General features: G+C 43.5%; 1 protein-coding gene across 1 annotated transcript in view; it reads left to right on the forward strand.

Moving 5' to 3' along the window:
* Window positions 1-17,948, forward strand: part of BAG4 (BAG cochaperone 4) — a 38,376-nt gene that overhangs the window by 1,354 nt on the left and 19,074 nt on the right. The window contains exon 2 of the mRNA XM_002720783.5: window positions 12,399-12,506. Coding sequence (XP_002720829.1) covers window positions 12,399-12,506 — 108 coding nt within the window. The remainder of the gene's footprint in view (window positions 1-12,398; window positions 12,507-17,948) is intronic.

Here is a 17,948-nt window from a genome sequence, read left to right on the forward strand (position 1 = left end):
AGAAGATGGCCCAAGGGGTTGAGCCGCCGCCACTCCTGTGGGAGACACAGATGGAGTTCCTGGCTCCTGGCTTTGGCCTGGGCCGGACCTGGGTGTTGTGGCCATTTGGGGAGTGAATGTCAGATGGCAGATCGCTCCTCTGTTACTCTGGCTTTGAAATACATTTTAAAAATCTTTAAAAATAGATAAATAAAATGGCACAGTGTTTTGGAAGATGGTTTGACAATTCCACAAAACATGAAGTATAGAGTTAGTATGTAACCCAGCAAGTCCAGTTAGCTGTATATCCACTTGAGAACTGAAAACATATCCCTGTAGAGACTTGTATGAGCATATTTGAAGCACCGTTGTTCAAAACAGCCAAACGGGAGATCACTCAGTTGTCCATCAGCTGATGAGTGGATACACAACATGTGGCATATTCATAGAATGCAATGTTACTTGGCCATATGAAGAAATGAAATACTGAGACATGCTGCAACGTAAATGAAGTATGAAAACATCACACCATGTGAGCGAAACCAGTCCCAGAATGCATGTTGTATAATTCCATTTACATGAGATGTCCAGAGTAGGCATATCTGTAGAGGTGTTGGGGGACTAGAGGCGTTGGAGAGCATGTGGGATATTTTTTAAAGTTCATTTATTTTTATTTATTAGAAAAGCAGTGACAGAGAGAGAGAGAGAGAGAGATATCTTTGTTCGTTGGTTACTCCCCAAATGCCCGCAGTCGCTAGGACTGGGCCAGTCTGAAGCTAAAGCCCAGAACTCAGTGGGAGTCTTTTGAATGGTTAGCAGGGACCCAGGTACTAAACCATCATCTGTTGCCATCCAGAGTATGCTGCACAGGGTGCTGGATTGGGTGTGGAGGTGGGGCTTCATCACAGGCACCCTGGTATGGGATGTGGGTATCCTAAACAGAGTTTTAACCCACTATGCTGTAATTATTATTACTATTTTCTTTGAAAGGCAGGCAGGCAGGCAGGCAGAGGTCTCCCATTGGCTGATTTACTCCACAGATGCCTGCAACAGCTGGGGCTGGGCCAGGCCAAAGCCGGTTGCTCAGTCTGGGTCTCCATTACCTGCTCAGCCTTCCACGGTACACATTAGCAGGAAGCTGGAATTGGGTGAGGACCTGGAACTTGAACCCAGATACTCTGATATGGCATGTGGGCGTCCCAAGCAGTGTCCTAACTGTTGCACTAAGGGCCTGCCTGCCTCTAGGGTTTCTTTTTTGGGTTGATGAAATGTTTTAAAATTAGTAGTGATGATTGCACAACTTTGAGTAGACTGAAAGTCATAGAATTGTACGTTTTAAAAGGATGAGTTTTATGATATGTTAATTATGTCTCAGTAAAATTTTTTATGAGAAATGTGTCACAGGTAGAAGTTAATTGTAAAGAAAGATCCTTATTGTCTTTGCCTGGAGCTGGACTGAGTGAGCCATGGGACTTCCGTGGTTCAGTGATGAAATGCCTGCCCTAGAGAAGCAGCCAAATTAGATCAAAGATCAGTTGAAGGGAAAAAGAAAGGACTTCAAACTGATGGCTTGCTTCTCTTGGGCTTGCTGTGTTATCAAAGCAAAAGTATAGGTTTTTGCAATTTTTTTAAACTTGAAAGAGAGAAAGACAGATGGACAGACACAGAGAGGCCCTCCGTTTGCTGGTTCCCAGTCCCTCCCCCCACTCCCCGCTCCAATGCCCACAGTTGCCAGGGCTGATGCAAGCTGAAGCCAGAAATCTAGAATTCAATGCAGGCCTCCCGGGTGGGCGGCAGGGACCCAACTACTTTAGCCATCACCTGCTGCCACTCAGGTTCTGCATTAGCAGGAAGCTGGAATCCATAGCAGAGCTGGGACTCAAACAGGAACTCAAACTTAGGAATACTGCTGTAGCAAATGCTTACCGCTAAAGTGTTTTTTGAGGTGGAGTTGGGAACGTGTTGCATAAGCTAGAGAAGTGAAGATTTTCGTGTTGTGTAGGAAGTTGTCAGATTTGACTCAAGTAGTCGTGTGCCCATTGGGTGGGTGATGATGCGGAGTGGTTGAAGACACAGCTGAAAATGTGTAATGGGCATTTGTAAACCATTTTTAGAGTTTGTACTTAATATTTCAGGTTGATGATTGGGAAACTGTAGAAGTCTAGGCTGATCATTTCTTAGGTAGCATTGGAAGACTAAAACAAAACAACACGTTATTATAGATGTTGCAAAATTTTTCTCTGATTTGTTCTCTTACCTTTTGTTTTTTTACATGTAAGTTTTATGTTTTTATATTATCACATTTGTTAAGCAAAAAGAAAAAAATTAAGTATAGAAACCCTTTAAAATCTTGCTGCTTGTGAAGAATGGTCCATGGACCAGACCATGAGACAGAAATGGGTACTGTTGCGGCTGCTTTCCAGTATTGGCATCCCCTGTGGGCACTGGTTGGTGTCCTGGTTGCTGTCCCGGTTGGTGTCCTGCCTGGGAAAAGCAGTGGAAGATGACCCAAGTGCTTGGGATACTGCTACCAATGTGGGAGAGCTATATGAAGTTCCTGGCTCCTGGCTTCATTCTGCCCTTCCCCCTTCTTTCTCTATTACTCTGCCTTTCAAATAAATAAATAAATATTTTTAAAAAAGTGAAATAGGGAACTTTGAGATGTTAAAAATGAAGGCACAGCCTACCAAAACTTAGGAGATGCAGCTAAAGTAGTGCTTAGAGGAAAATTTATAGTGGTAAATGCCTGTACTAAGAAATAGTATCTCAAATCTTCTGCCTTAGGACACTGGCAAGGGAAAAGCGCTTACAGCTTTTTCTTGTAGAGGGATGCCAAGAGTTCTGAACATTTGTTAGCACACGAATAGGGCCTTAGCAAAGGCGACAGAGGAGACTCTACATCTGTGCAGGGTACTCACTCAACTCACACATTGCCAAAATTCGAGGCTGGAGGCTGAATCATCTTCCCACAGCCTATGGAAATATTATGGAGTTGGAAACTGTAGAGATTGGCATTACATGTTCCAGACAGAGATGTGCTTTTTTGTGTATAAAGTTGACTTTCCATTTTCAGTTCAGGTATGTTTTTAAAAATTTTTATTTATTTGAAAGAGAGAGAGGAAAGGAGAGATACATCTCTTCTATCTGTTAATTCACTCGACAAATGCCTGTTAATAGCCAGGGCCTTGGAACTCAGTTGAGGTCTCCCATCCAGGTGCAGGGACCCTATTCCTCTCAGAGTACACACTAGCAGGAAGCTGGAATTGGAAGCAGAGCTGGGACTTGAACCCAGATACTTAAGTATGGGATGTGGGCATCCCAAGCAGTGCCTTAACTGCTATGCCAAATGCCCACCTCTCAAATACACTCATTGACCAAAATGATAGCGATTGAGTGCAGACTTTCAGTTGGCACCAATGAGAAGATTCGGCTGAATTCCCTCATTGCTAGTATTTAAGTCCTCAGAAACCTGATGGTTGCAGAGGTCTAGAAGCTGGAGTGGAATTGAGAGTCTAGGTATAAACTTACCTGTCCTGGTTAGTTGATTCTCAACAAGGGTGCCAAGATCATTCAGTGGGGAAAAAGAAGAGTCTTTGCAGTAGTTGGTGCCATGACAACTGGATAATCACATGCCAAAGAATGACTTTGACCCCTTATTTCACACCATTTACAAAAGCTAAGTCAAAAGGGATTATGGGAGTAGCTGTAAGAGCTACAACTGGAGGCAGGTGTTGTAGGGGATGCAGTTGTTAAGCTGCCGCTTGGGATGCCTGCATCCCATATTGGATTGCCTTGTCGGAGGCCTGGCTACTCTGCACTTCCAATTCAGCTTTCTGCTAATACCCCCTAGGAGCCAGCAGATGATGGCCCAAGTACTTGGTTTCCTGCTACCCACTTTGGTTCCTGGTTCCTGGCTTTGGCCTGTAATAGTCTTAGCTGTTGTAGGCATTTGGAGAATGAACCAGCTAATAGAAGATTGATCTCTCTCTCTCTCTCTCTTTCTGTTTCTCTGCCTTTCAAAGGAAAAATGTCTTTTTAAAGCTAAAACTATACAGATGACACCAAAAGCAAAAATGAAAAAAATAAAGTCAGCTTCATCAAAATTGAAAAGCTTTTATACTTCAAAGGATGCTATGAAGAAAGTGAAAAGGAAGATATTTGTAAATGGTACATTTGAAAAGGGACTCTTTTGTATCTCTAATATATAAAAGGCTGTTAAAACCCTGCAGTGAAAAGACAACCTGATTAAAAAATGGGCTAAAAATCTGAATAAACATTTCCCAAAGAAGATACACAGATGGCTAACAAACACATGAAAAGATGCTCAACATCATTAGTTATCAGAGAACTACAAATCAGAACCACTGTGTATCCATTAGCATGGCATAAAAAACCAAAGCAGAACACCCCTCCTCTGCAAAAAAAGATAAAAAAGTTGTTCACAAATGTTTATAGCAGGGGCTGGCATTGTGGTATACTGGGTAAAGCCAACAACACTGGCATCCCATATGGGTGCCTGTTTGAGTCCTGGCTCTCCACTTCCAACCCAGCTCCTTGTTAATGGGTCTGGGAAAGCAATGGAAGATGGCTCAAATGCTCGCGTCCCTGCACCCACGTGGGAGACTGAGAAGAAGCTCCTGGCTCCTGGCTTTGGCCTGGCCCAGCCTCAGCCATTGTGACCATTTAGGGAGTGAATCAGTGGATGGAAGGAAGACCTCTTGCTGTTTCTTCCTCTCTGTAACTCTGCCTTTCAAATAAATAAAATAAATTTTAGGGGCCGGCGCTGTGGCACAGCGGGTTAACGCCCTCGCCTGAAGCACTGGCATCCCATATTGGCGCCTGTTTGAGACTTGGCTGCTCCACTTTCAATCAGCTCTCTGCTATGGCCTGGGATAGCAGTAGAGGATGGCCCAACTCCTTGGGCCCCTGCACCCGCGTGGGAGACCCGGAAGAAGCTCCTGGCTCCTGGCTTCGGAGTGGCGCAGCTCCGTCTGTTGTGGCCAATCGGGGAGTGAACCAGTGGATAGGAGACCTCTCTGTCTCTCTGCCTCTCCTCTCACTGTGTAACTTTGACTTTCAAATAAATAAATAAATCTTAAAAAAAAAATCTTAAAAAATGTTTATAGCATTATAATCAGAAGGTGATAACAGTTTAGATATCCAGTAATTGATGAATGGAAAAACAGTATGGTATTTGCATACAATGGAATATTAATTGGCCACCAAAGGCAGTGAAATACTGACACATGACCCAACATAGCTGAAGCCTGGAAATAGGCTGAATGAAAGAAAGCAGCCACAGATTGCACTTCTATGAAACATCCGGAATAGGCAGTGATGTAGAGGTAGGAAGTAGGATGTTATAGTGGGAGATTGGGGGATGGGGATGTTTCTAAAGTTTTGGAGGTATTGCACATATCTGAATTTACTGAAAGCCATTGAATTGTATACTTTAAACGGATGGATTGTGTGGTAGTGAATATTTCAGTCAAGCTTTTAATAAAGATAAGAGTGCCATAATTATGACGAACAGCTACCTAGTGGGTGCAATTCTGGTTTCTTTGCACTTCAGCTGTCCTGAGATAATACAGTTGTCCCTCAGTATCTACAAGGGATTGCTTCCAAGATAATAAAATCCATGATGCTCAGCTTCCTTGTATATGGTGCTGTATTTGTGTGTAACCTGTGTATATGCTGCTGGATATGTTAAGTCATCTCAGAATATTTGTAATCATCTCAGAATACTTGCAATAACTAATACAATGTAAACAGTGGTTAGGTTTTATTGTATGGGAATAATGAAGAAAAAAAGTGTATATGTTTAGTACAGACATATTTTTTTCCTCTAATCATAAAAAATTTTAGAAGAATTTATTTGAGAGATAGATAGATATCCCATCTTTGGGGCTGGATCCAGGAACTGAACACTCATACCAGATCTGAGTGGGTAACAGGGACCCAACCATTTGAGCCATCACGGCTGCCTCCCATGATCTGCATTGGCAGGAAGCTGGAATGAACTTGGGGACTGAGGCATGAGACTTGGGCATGTTAATTGGTAGGCCAGATGCCTGTCTCTTTCTTTCTGAATATTTTTGGTCTACAGATGCAGAGGGTAGACTGTGTTCTACTGAAGATAAACAGCTAAAATAGTGTCATCCAAAAGTCATTTTAAATCATTCTTTTTTCTCTGTGCTATGTTACACGTTAGACAGTTAGTTATTAATTGATTTTTCTTGTAGTAAAAGACAGCTCCGGATTTCAGTGACTAAGGCAGTACGTGTTTGTTTCTGTACATCTGCTGTTGCTGTTCTTCTCCAGCCTCCAGGTTAAGTTTGGATTTAGCCGTGTATCTTCTCATCCTGAGACTGAAGCCTGCCTGATGATGGAGGGTACATGCAGAGTGTTGCTAAACTTGACAGTGACCCTTTACTTCTTTGACAGGTTACTTTTACCCATAGTTGTTTGTTTGGCATTAAAAGTTATATTAAATTTTTTAAAGCTTTCTTTATTTAAGAGCTAGAGTTACAGACCAAGAAAAGGAGAGACAGTGAGCAAGGTCTCCCATCTGCTGAATCACTCCCCAAATGGTTGCAGTGGCTGGAGCTGAGCCGATCTGAAACCAGGAACCAGGCGGAGGCTTAGTGCACTATGCTACAGCACAGGTCCCTTATATTACATTTTTAAAAATATGTGAATTTATACTGATACCACCAATTCAAGTCCACTATCACCCAGTTCTTGCTCAGCTTGCCTATTCCATATTTTATTCTTTTCTATCCCTGTGAAAATACTGGTTCTCAATAATATCATCATATTTATTTATTTTTCGCCTCTCTAATACACAGAATAATTTAAAAATTCCATTACTAATATTACTTGTGACAACGTTTTGTGTAGTTTTTTTTTTTTTCTCTTTTGCATTTCTTTTGCCTTTAGAGTATATACCACTAAGGATACTCATTCTGAAAGCTGTTCAAGAGTTATTTGAATTATGTCCTGTTTGTGGTTATCAGTGTGGTAGGTTTTGAAAGGACTAGTTAATTTGAGATACAGAGCTTGCATCAGCTGGCTGATTTCTCAGGTGCCTGCAGTGGCTGGGACTAGGCTGGGCTGAAGACAGGAGTGGGGAGCTCAATCCAGGTTTCTTATGTGGGCAGCAAGAATCCAGTTACTTGAGCCGTCACTGCTGCCTCCTAGAGTCTACATTAGCAGAAAACTGAAGTCAGGAACCAGAGCCAGATATCAAATTCAGGCACTGTGAGGCCGGTGCCGTGGCTCATTTGGTTAATCCTCTGTCTGCGGTGCCGGCATCCCATATGGGCACCGGTTCTAGTCCCGGTTGCTCCTCTTCCAGTCCAGCTCTCTGCTGTGGCCCGGGAAGGCAGAGGAGGATGGCCCAAGTGCTTGGGCCCTGCACCCGTGTGGGAGACTGGGAAGAAGCACCTGGTTCCTGGCTTCGGGTTGGCGTAGCTCCAACCGTGGTGGCCATTTGGGGAGTGAACCAACGGAAGGAAGATCTCTCTCTCTCTCTCTCTCACTGTCTAACACTATCTGTTAAATAAATTAAAAAAAAAAAATTTAGGCACTCTGACATAGGATGCAAGTGTCTGTTAGGCCAAAACACCTGCCCCAATTTGGTACTTTTATTTATTTGAGAGACAGAGAGGTATCTTTTTTTTTTTTTTTTTTTAAAGATTTACTTATTTATTTGAAGGAGCTACACAGAGAGAGGAGAGGCAAACAGAGAGAGAGACATCTTCCGTCTGTTGGTTCACTCCCCAGTTGGTCGCAACAGCCGGAGCTGTGCTAGGAGCCAGGAGCCTCCTCTGGGTCTCCCATGTGGATGTAGGGGCCCAAGGACTTGGACCATCTTCTGTTGCTTTTCCAGGCCATAGCAGAGAGCTGGATTGGAAGTGGAGCAACCGGGACTTGAACCAGCACCCATATGGAATGCTGTGGCTTTACCTACTATACCACAGGCCATAGCAGAGAGCTGGATTGGAAGTGGAGCAGCCGGGACTCGAACCAGCACCCATATGGGATGCTGTGGCTTTACCTACTATACCACAGGCCATAGCAGAGAGCTGGATTGGAAGTGGAGCAGCCAGGACTCGAACCAGCACCCATATGGGATGCTGTGGCTTTACCTACTATGCCACAGGCCATAGCAGAGAGCTGAATTGGAAGTGGAGCAGCCGGGACTCGAACCAGCACCCATATGGGATGCTGTGGCTTTTCCCACTACGCCACAGACAGATATTGAGTGACCCAGAGATAGAGAACTCCCATCTGCTGGTTCACTCCTCACATGCCCTCAACAGTGGGGACTGGTCCAGACTGAAACTTGAGCCCTCACCTCTTGCTTCCCAGTATGCTCGTTAGCAGGAACCAGACCTGGGACTAGAACCCACGCTGTCCAATCTCAAATGTGGATATTCCAAGTAGCGTCTTAACCATGGCGCCATATGCCCGTTTTTTAAGAAACTATGATACCATTTGAATTCACGCTATTTCCAATTCAGATTAATGAATATATGGGTTTTTAATTTCGTTATTTAAATTTTAAAATTAATTAATAATTTTTTTTTTACTTGAAATGCAGAATTAGGGGGGGGGGGGGTTTCTTCTGTCAGTTCACTTTCCAGATGGCTGCAATGGCCAGGGCAGGGCCAGGCTGAAATCAAGAGCCAGGAGTTTCATCCGTTCTCTGATGTGGGCGCCAGGGGCCCAACTACTTGGATCATCTTCCACTGCTTTTCCCAGGCCATTAGCAGGGAGTTGGATCAGAAGTGGAACCCCTGCCTATCTGGGATGCCAGCTTAACAGGCAGTAGCTTTACCAGCTATGCCACAGTGCCGGCCCCAAATTTCATTATTTTTCTTTCTGTATCTCTCCTATCATGAAAATACTGATTCCCAACCATGCCAACATAATTATTTATTTATTTATTTATTTATTTATTTATTTATTTATTATTTTTTGGCAGGCAGAGTGGACAGTGAGAGAGAGAGACAGAGAGAAAGGTCTTCCTTTGCCGTTGGTTCACCCTCCAATGGCCACTGTGGCCAGTGCGCTGCAGCCAGCGCACCACGCTGATCCGATGGCAGGAGCCAGGTACTTATCCTGGTCTCCCATGGGGTGCAGGGCCCAAGCACTTGGGCCATCCTCCACTGCACTCCCTGGCCATAGCAGAGAGCTGGCCTGGAAGAGGGGAAACCAGGACAGAATCCGGTGCCCCGACCGGGACTAGAACCCGGTGTGCCGGCGCTGCAAGGCAGAGGATTAGCCTAGTGAGCTGCGGCGCCGGCCCAACATAATTATTTATTTGCAAGTACAATACCCACACAAAAGTATCAAAATAATAACGATGTTGGTAATTATTAATATGATTGCTAAAAAAAATTCAAGCTTTTTTCAGTTTTCTTAATTTTGTTAGTTTGTTTTGATTTGCTTTTGGTCTTTAGGGTATATCCTGCTAGGAATGTCAGTTGAATTATTGTGCTTTAAGTTAATTTTGTAGGGTTTCTTTGTAAGGTTGTTCAACCAATGCTGTACTCAGTGATTTTGTTTTTGTTTTGCTTTCTTTTAGGAATGTAAAAGATTTCATTATCTTTGTTCATTATGTAAAGTATTTACAGTTGTTGAAAGTTAAATGTACAAAACAGGATATATTTAAAGGCAGTCTACTTTATTTTTTAAATATTTATTTGAGAGGTAGAGTTACAGACAGAGAGGGAGAGACAGAAAGGTCTTCTTTCTGTTGGTTCATTCTACAATGGCTGCAGTGGCTGGAGCTGCGCCAATCCGAAGCTAGGAGCTTCTTCTGGGTCTCCCACGTGGGTGCAGGGGCCCAAGGACTTGGGCCATCTTCCACTGCTTTCCCAGGCCATAGCAGAGAGCTGGATGGGAAGAAGAGCAGCCAGGACTAGAACCAGTGCTCATATGGGATGCCAGTGCCGCAGGTGGAGGATTAACCTACTGCGCCATGGCACCAGCCCCATAAAGGCAATCTACTTTAAATATCTGTCCCACAGTTTTGTTTCTTTTTTTATCAGAAATTTTCAAACATATGTTGGAGACTAGAGTTACAAATATATATATATATATATATATATATATCCATCACTCAGTTTTGACAATTACCTGGTTATTGTTATTCCTATGTATTTATTTTTTTAAATATTTTTTATTTTATTTATTTGAAATTCAGAGTTATGCAGAGAGAGAGAGAGAGGTCTTCCATCCGATGGTTCACACCCCAGATGGCCGCAATGGCCAGAGCTGCGCCGATCCGAAGCCAGGAGCCAGGAGTTTCCTCTGGGTCTCCCATGCGGGCGCAGGGGTCCAAGGACTTGGGCCATACTCTTCTGCAATCCCAGACCATAGCAGAGAGCTGGATCGGAAGTGGAGCAGCCGGGGCTAGAACCGGCGCCCATATGGGATGCTGGTGCTTCAGGCCAGGGTGTTAACCCGCGGCGCCACAGCCCCGGCCCCCTATGTATTTATTTATATACTCACTTATTTAGTCACATTTCGTTACTGTACTTTCAGAATTAAATATCTTTAATATTTGTAGAAGTTTTTTTTTTTTTTTTTTTTTTTTTTACAGGCAGAGTGGACAGTGAGAGAGAGAGACAGAGAGAAAGGTCTTCCTTTGCCGTTGGTTCACCCTCCAATGGCTGCCGCGGCTGGTGCGCTGCAGCCGGCGCAGCGCGCTGATCCGATGGCAAGAGCCAGGAGCCAGGTGCTTTTCCTGGTCTCCCATGGGGTGCAGGGCCCAAGCACCTGGGCCATCCTCCACTGCACTCCCTGGCCACAGCAGAGAGCTGGCCTGGAAGAGGGGCAACCGGGACAGAATCCGGCACCCCAACTGGGACTAGAACCAGGTGTGCCGGCGCCGCTAGGCGGAGGATTAGCCTAGTGAGCCGCGGCACCGTTGTTTTTTTTTTTTTTTTTTTATTTAACAGAGTTAGACAGTGAGAGAGAATGACAGAGAGAAAGGTCTTCCTTGGGCTGGTTCACCCCCCACAAATGGCCGCTGCGGCTTGGCGCACTGTGCCGACCCGAAGCCAGGAGCCAGGTGCCTCCTCCTGGTCTCCCATGTGGGTGCAGGGCCATCTTCCACGGCACTCCTGGGCCACAGCTGAGAGCTGGACTGGAAGAGGAGCAGCCGGGACTAGAACCCAGCGCCCATATGGGATGCTGGCGCCGCAGGTGGAGAATTAACCAAGTGAGCCACAGCGCCGGCCCCTAATATTTGTAGAAGTTTTGAGGGCAAGTTTGTATTTTAGTGCAGATGTGCTACTAGGAGAAGCAGATGACAAATGAGAGAGTAGAGGTAACTGCAAGAGTAAAATTCTTGAGAAGTTAACGTGGTCCAGAGTGGCCTTTGACAGAACCGGAGGCACTTCATGTGTGTTTTCAGGGAAGACGCTAACAGCTGTCATTGCACTTATTTTTGAGATGGAGAGAAAGGCTAAAGAGAACATCGTCTTAGATTTTCTCCCTGGAGTAGTGATTGTTCTACATCAGTTCCTGACACTGAGCTTACAGGCTTCCAGCAGAAAGCTTACCCATAGCGCAGAGCAGAGGCATGTGGACAAATAGCGTCTGGCCAGGGCGGGAGCTGAGTACTGGCGATGCATGTGCTCGAAGTAGGCTTCAGTAGTAATGTCTTCGTGTTTCAGTTGTTAGGCAAGTGCTCTTCTCGAAAGTGGCAAAGGTGGTTTTGTTTCACTAAGTAAATTAGTGTTATAATGATGAAGGATGCTGATTGAAGAGGGATAAAGGCAATTTAATGTCTGGTTTTGCTGATCATCTTGATTTAGTAAAATTCCTTTATGTATCATTTTGGCCTGTGGGATTGGCACAATGCATAAGAGCAAACTTTGACTAGATAGTCAATAATTGTTTTGTTCTAGGTCATATAATTGTTTTAAAGTTTTTATTTATTTATTTGAAAGAATGACAGAGAAGAGTTAGAGGAAAGACCTCCTATTTGCTTGTTCACTCTCAGATGCCTACAACAGCCAGCACTGGACCAGGCAGCCTCCAGGAGCTGGGAACTCCATCTCGGACTCATGGGTAGCAAGTACCCAAGTACTTGGGCCATCATCCAGGGCCTTCCCAGGCTCGTTAGCAGGAAGCTGGATTGGCAGTGGAGGGACCAGCCCTCTACAGGATGTCGTCTCCCAGGCTGCAGCTTAACCACAGTGCTGTGCCACTACTCCTGTAATGTCCACCCCTAGGTCGTATGGTTCATTCTGTAGTAGGCCTGTATAAATTTAATAATGAATGATTTATAGTGGCATTCGATTCCTTTTTTTCATATGTACTTGTAACCTGCCTCTTGTTGATTGATCTCAGACTGTTAAAATAATTTGTTAAAATTGGCTTTATTTTCCTTTTTCTCTTAGGAGCAGCCACCGTATCCTAACTACAACTCAAACTATTGGAATTCTACTGCACGACATCGGGCTCCTTACCCAAGTACATATCCCACAAGACCAGAATTGCAAGGCCAGGTATGGCTTCAAGTGGACAGAATTTCTAAATTTCTTAATGAAGTGACTTATTTTCAGAACCTATTGAGATTTCATGCTAGTTATGTGTAGCTTTTTTTTTTTTTTTTTGATTTAATGGGCTCCATCGATTTCATCTTAATGTTTTTAGCTCAAAGATAAAGAAATATCTGGGCTACTTTTAGTAGCTTGAGGCTTAATAGATTATTCCACAGGGGACCCGGAAGACAAAAAACATAAAATATATTTATTTATTAAAATTCTAAAACATTGGCACATTGCAATTATATATTTTTGGGGATACAGTGTGACATTTCAGTACATATATGCAGTCTGATGATCAGATCAGGGCGATTGACTCAACTATTGCCTTAGCCATATGTTACTTAAAACTTGACTTCTTATGACAAATACGAAATTTTAAATATTTCATGCATATAAAGAGAATACAAAAAATAAGTATAGCTTTTTGTTTAGCACCTAGCTTTTTCAGTTTGCCACATTTGTTTCAGATTTTTTCAAAGAAGTAAGGCATGAAGGCCCATATAACATATCTTTTCATTTCCTGAAGCAGATATATGTATATATACATAGCATATGTAAAACACATATCATATGTGTATTTTAATTTAATTAACTACTGTGTGTATATATCTCCTAAACTTTATATGGTGTTACTTAACATGTTTTTAAACTTGGTATGTGTAATTTCATCCTCTTGCATCTTGTGTTCAACCTTTTCACTTTTCTGTCATACACATAGATAAAAATTTCACTACGTTTGGTATCACTGGGTTTGAGTATATACATCTTTATTAGATATACCTAAGTTACTTTCCAAAATTGTTGTGCCATGAAGAAATGTTTTAATGTCAGTCACCTATAGTTTTGCCACCCTAATAAAGCAGTGACTGTCAGTGTGCTTATTTCCTTCCATTTCTTTCTATATACCATATTTCTGTATACAGATCATTTCTTAGAATATGATTGTAATATATAATTTTTTTGACAGGCAGAGTTAGTGAGAGAGAGACAGAGAGAAAGGTCTTCCTTTCCGTTGGTTCACCCCCCAAATGGCTGCTACGGCTGGTGTGCTACGGCCAGTGTGCTGCGGCTGGCGCGCTGCGCTGATCCAAAGCCAGGAGCCAGGTGCTTCCCCCCTGGTCTCCCATGCGGGTGCAGGGCCCAAGCACTTGGCCTATCCTCTACTGCCTTCCTGGGTCACAGCAGAGAGCTGGACTGAAAGAGGAGCAACCAGGATAGAATCCAGTGTCCCGACTGGGTCTAGAACCCAGGGTGCTGGCACTGCAGTGGAAGATTAGCCAAGTGAGTCGCGGCACCGGCCACAATATATAATTTTAAAGCAGCTATTTTTTATAAAGATTTATTTATTGATTTGATAGGAAGAGTTATAGAGAGAGATCTTCTACCCGCTGGTTTACTTCTCAAATGGCCACAAAGGCTGGAGCTGGGTCGATCGAAGAGAAGAGCCAGGAGCTTCTTCCAGGTCTCCCACATAGGTGCAGGGGCCTGAGGACTTGGGTCATCTTCTGCTGCTTTCCCAGGCCCATTAGCAGGGAGCTAGATCAGAAGTGGAGTAGCTGGGACTTGAACCTGCACCCATATGGGATGCAGATGTTGTGGGTGGTGGCTTTACCTGCCACGCCATAGGGCCGGCCCCAGCAGCTGCATTTAAGCAGCTTTCTAATGAATCCACAGAAATTTATTTATTTTAAAATATTTGTTTATTTACTTGAAACAGAGAGAGATAAAGAGATCAATCTTCCATCTGCTGTTTCATTCCCCATATGGCTGTAATGGCTCATGCTGGGCCAGGCCAAAGCGAGGTGCCTGGAGATTCATCTGGGTCTCCCATGGGGGTGCAGGGACCCAGCACTTGGCCATCTTCTGCTACTTTCCCAGGCACATTAGCAGGGAGCTGGATTGGAAGTGGAGCAGCTGGGACATGAACTGCTGCCCATATGGGATGCCAGTATTGCAGGTGGTGTCTTTACCCACTACACTACAACGTTGCCCTCTGTTCAAGGTTTTAAAATCTAGGTTATATTTAAATAATTCTGTTCAAGAATTTTAAATCTAGGTTAGAATTCTCTATAAACTTATGGTCTCTGTATAATTAAATTTTAAGATCATCATAAAGATTACTAGTATGATTATCCTGAGGGATTTCAAATAGTCAAATCTTTGTTCAAGTCTATTCTAATTCATTAGTGATACAGAGTCTGAAATAATGGAAACATTTCTTTAGGGGCTAAATAATTGATTCAATTCAGAAAATGTTATATTCCTTTTTTTCTCATTAATTTGGTGATATGCTGTTGTAAGATTGATTTTGAGCCAAAAGCATTTTTATTAAAATTAGCGGAACATTTGCTTGGTTACATAGGGAAAATATAAAAGCAGTTGATTTTAAAAAAATGATACACGAACTTCAGGGGATGAAGTTGATCAGAGATAATGAAATGTGAAATAAAAGATGATGTTATGGGGTGGGCATTTGGTACAGCAGCTGAGTTTCCACTTCAGATGCCTGTGCCCATATCAGAGTGCCTGGTCAGAGTCCCAGCTCTCCAGCTTTCTGCTCATGTGCACCCTGAGAGGCAGCAGTTAATTCCATCTCTGCCACCCATTATGGGAAACTTGGGTTCAGCCTAGCCCAGTCCTTGCTGTGTATGCATTTTGGGACTAAACTCTGTCTTTCTACATGTCTGCCTTCCAAATAAAATGAAAATAAATAAACAACATATTTTTAAAAAATCATGACCTTATGAACAATATTTTTAAAAGAGGCCGGTGCGGTGGTGCAGTGGGTTAAAGCCCTGGCCTGAAGTGCTGGCATCCCATATGGGTGCCGGTTCTAGTCCTGGCTGCTCCTCTTCCCATCCAGCTCTCTGCTATGGCCTGGGATAGCAGTAGAGGATAGCCGAAGTCCTTGGGCCCCTGCACCCACGTGGGAGACCTGGAAGAAGCTCCTGGCTTCGGATTGGTCACAGCTCCGGCTGTTGTGGCCATCTGGGGAGTGAACCATTGGATGGAAGACCTCTGTCTCTGTAACTCTTGTCTTTCAAATACATAAAATAAAAGTTTTTTTTAAAAAAGATGATGTTACTCCTGAACACAAAATTCCATTTTGGTTGTGTCATTTTTATTCCTGTGACTTTTTTTTAATTAATTTATTAGAAAGACAGATTTACGGAGAGGCAGAGGCACAGAGAGAGAGAGAGAGAGAGAGGTCTTCCATCCAATGGTTCAATCCCTAGATGGTCACAGTGGCCAGAACAGTGCCAGTCTGAAGCCAGGAGCCAGGAACCTCCCCCAGGTCTCCCAGGTGGGTGCAGGGGCCCAAAGACTTGGGCTGTCCTCTACTGCTTTCCCAGGCCGTAACGGAGAGCTTAATCAGAAGTGGAGCAGCTGGATCTCAAACCAGCACCCATACGGGATGCCGGCACTGCAGACGGCGGCTTTACCTGCCATAGCACAGCACTAGCCCCTGTTTAGGTTTTCTTTGTCTTCATGGGTCACTTTAGGTAGGCTCTATGTGTCCAGGAATCTATCAAAACTGGCTTCCCAGTTTGTTGGCATACAGCTCTTTGTAGTAATTTCTGATGATTCTCCTTATTTCTGTGGTGTCTGTTGTTACATTTCCTTTTTCATCTCTAATTTTATTGATCTGGGTCTTCTATTTCGTTTTTTGATTAGTTGGGCCAATGGTATGTCAATTTCGTTTATTTTTTCAAAAAAAAAAAAAACAACGGTTCTTCATTTTGCTAATCTTTTGTATTGTTTTTTGGATTCAATTTTGTTTCTTTCTTCTCTAATTTTAATTATTTCTTTTCTTCTACTAGTTTTGGGTTTGGTTTGCTGTTGTTTTTCTAGATTCTTGAGATACACTGATAGTTCATTTATTTGGTGCTCTTCCAATTTGTTGATGTAGGCACCTATTGCTATAAACTTTCCTCTTAAAACTGTTTTTGCTGTATCCCATAAGATTTGATATGCTGTCTTCATTTATTTCTAGAAATTTTTTGATTTCTCTTTTAATTTCTTTTATGGCCAGCTGTTCATTCAGGAGCGTGTTGTTCAGTCTCCATGTGTCTGCATATGTTCTAGAGATTCCTGAGTTGCTGATTTCCAGCTTCATTGCAACGTGGTCCAAGAAGATGTATGATTTTTTTTTTTTTTTTTGAATTTGCTGAGACTTGCTTTATGACCTACTATGTGGTCAATCCTAGAGGAAGTTCTATGTACTGCTGAGGAGAATGTGTATTCTGCAACTGAAGGGTAAAAAGTTCTGTAGGTATCTGTTAGGTCGATTTGGTCTATAGTGTCAATTAAATCTGCTGTTTCCTCTGTTTCTTTGCTTATTTTCTGTCCGGTTGTTCTGTCCATTGCTGAAAGTGGAGTATTGAAGTCCCCCATTCCTATTGTATTGGTGTCTATGTTTCCCTTTAGGTCCCTTAACATTTCTTCTAAATCACTGGGTGCCCTGTATTTAGGTGCCTATATGTTTATAATAGTTACATCTTCCCGTTGAATTGATCCCTTAGTTATGGAAGTGTTGTGTTCTTTTGGGGGTGTCATTTTGTCTTTTTTATTCTTGTTTCTTGAATTGGAACGTTGTTTGGCATTTGTAGAGGTACTAGTTGGTTTCCTTTTTTTTTTTTTTTTGCTGTGGTAGCTTTTATCTTTGTACTGTGGCTCTGTAGGTAAGTGGGATGTCTACTTTCAGTGAATATCTAGAGGCTTGTAGTGGGTGTGGCCAGGGAACTCTGTTCAGTTTCCAGGGTTAAGAGGGTGCCTAAGGTGACACACTCAGGCTTGGCGTGGTAAATCATGTCTCTCTCTCTCTCTCCCTTTTTTTTTTTTTTTTTGACAGGCAGAGTTAGAGAGAGAGAGAGAGAGAGAGAGAGAGAGAAAGGTCTTCCTTCTGTTGATTCACCCCCCCCCAAATGGCTGCTATGGCCGGCGCGCTGTGCCGATCTGAAGCCAGGAGCCAGGTGCTTCCTTCTGGTCTCCCATGTGGGTGCAGTGCCCAAGGCCCTGGACCATCCTCCACTGCACTCCCGGGCCACAGTAGAGAGCTGGACTGGAAGAGGAGCAACTGGGACAGAATCTGGCACCCTGGTTGGACTAGAACCCGGGGTGCGGGCGCCGCAGGCGGAGGATTAGCCTAGTGAGCCACGGCGCCCACCATCTCTCTCCCTTTTTTTAATCAGAAGGGAAATTATTCTGTTAGCTGAGTTCATCTCCTCAAAGGAGCCCAGTGCCTGAGCGATAGCCCCAGTGGGTATAATATTCCCTGCTGTGTCCCAAGGACCACACAAAGGATCTGTGCAGTTCTCAGCGTAAGTTCAGATTCCCCAGCAATGTCTCTCACCAGGTAACCAGGAAGCCCTGAGCATGTGGAGTCCCCCACTGTGACTG

This window comes from Oryctolagus cuniculus, chromosome 2 (assembly GCF_964237555.1).
Source record: "Oryctolagus cuniculus chromosome 2, mOryCun1.1, whole genome shotgun sequence".
Classification (NCBI taxonomy): Eukaryota; Metazoa; Chordata; class Mammalia; order Lagomorpha; family Leporidae; genus Oryctolagus; species Oryctolagus cuniculus.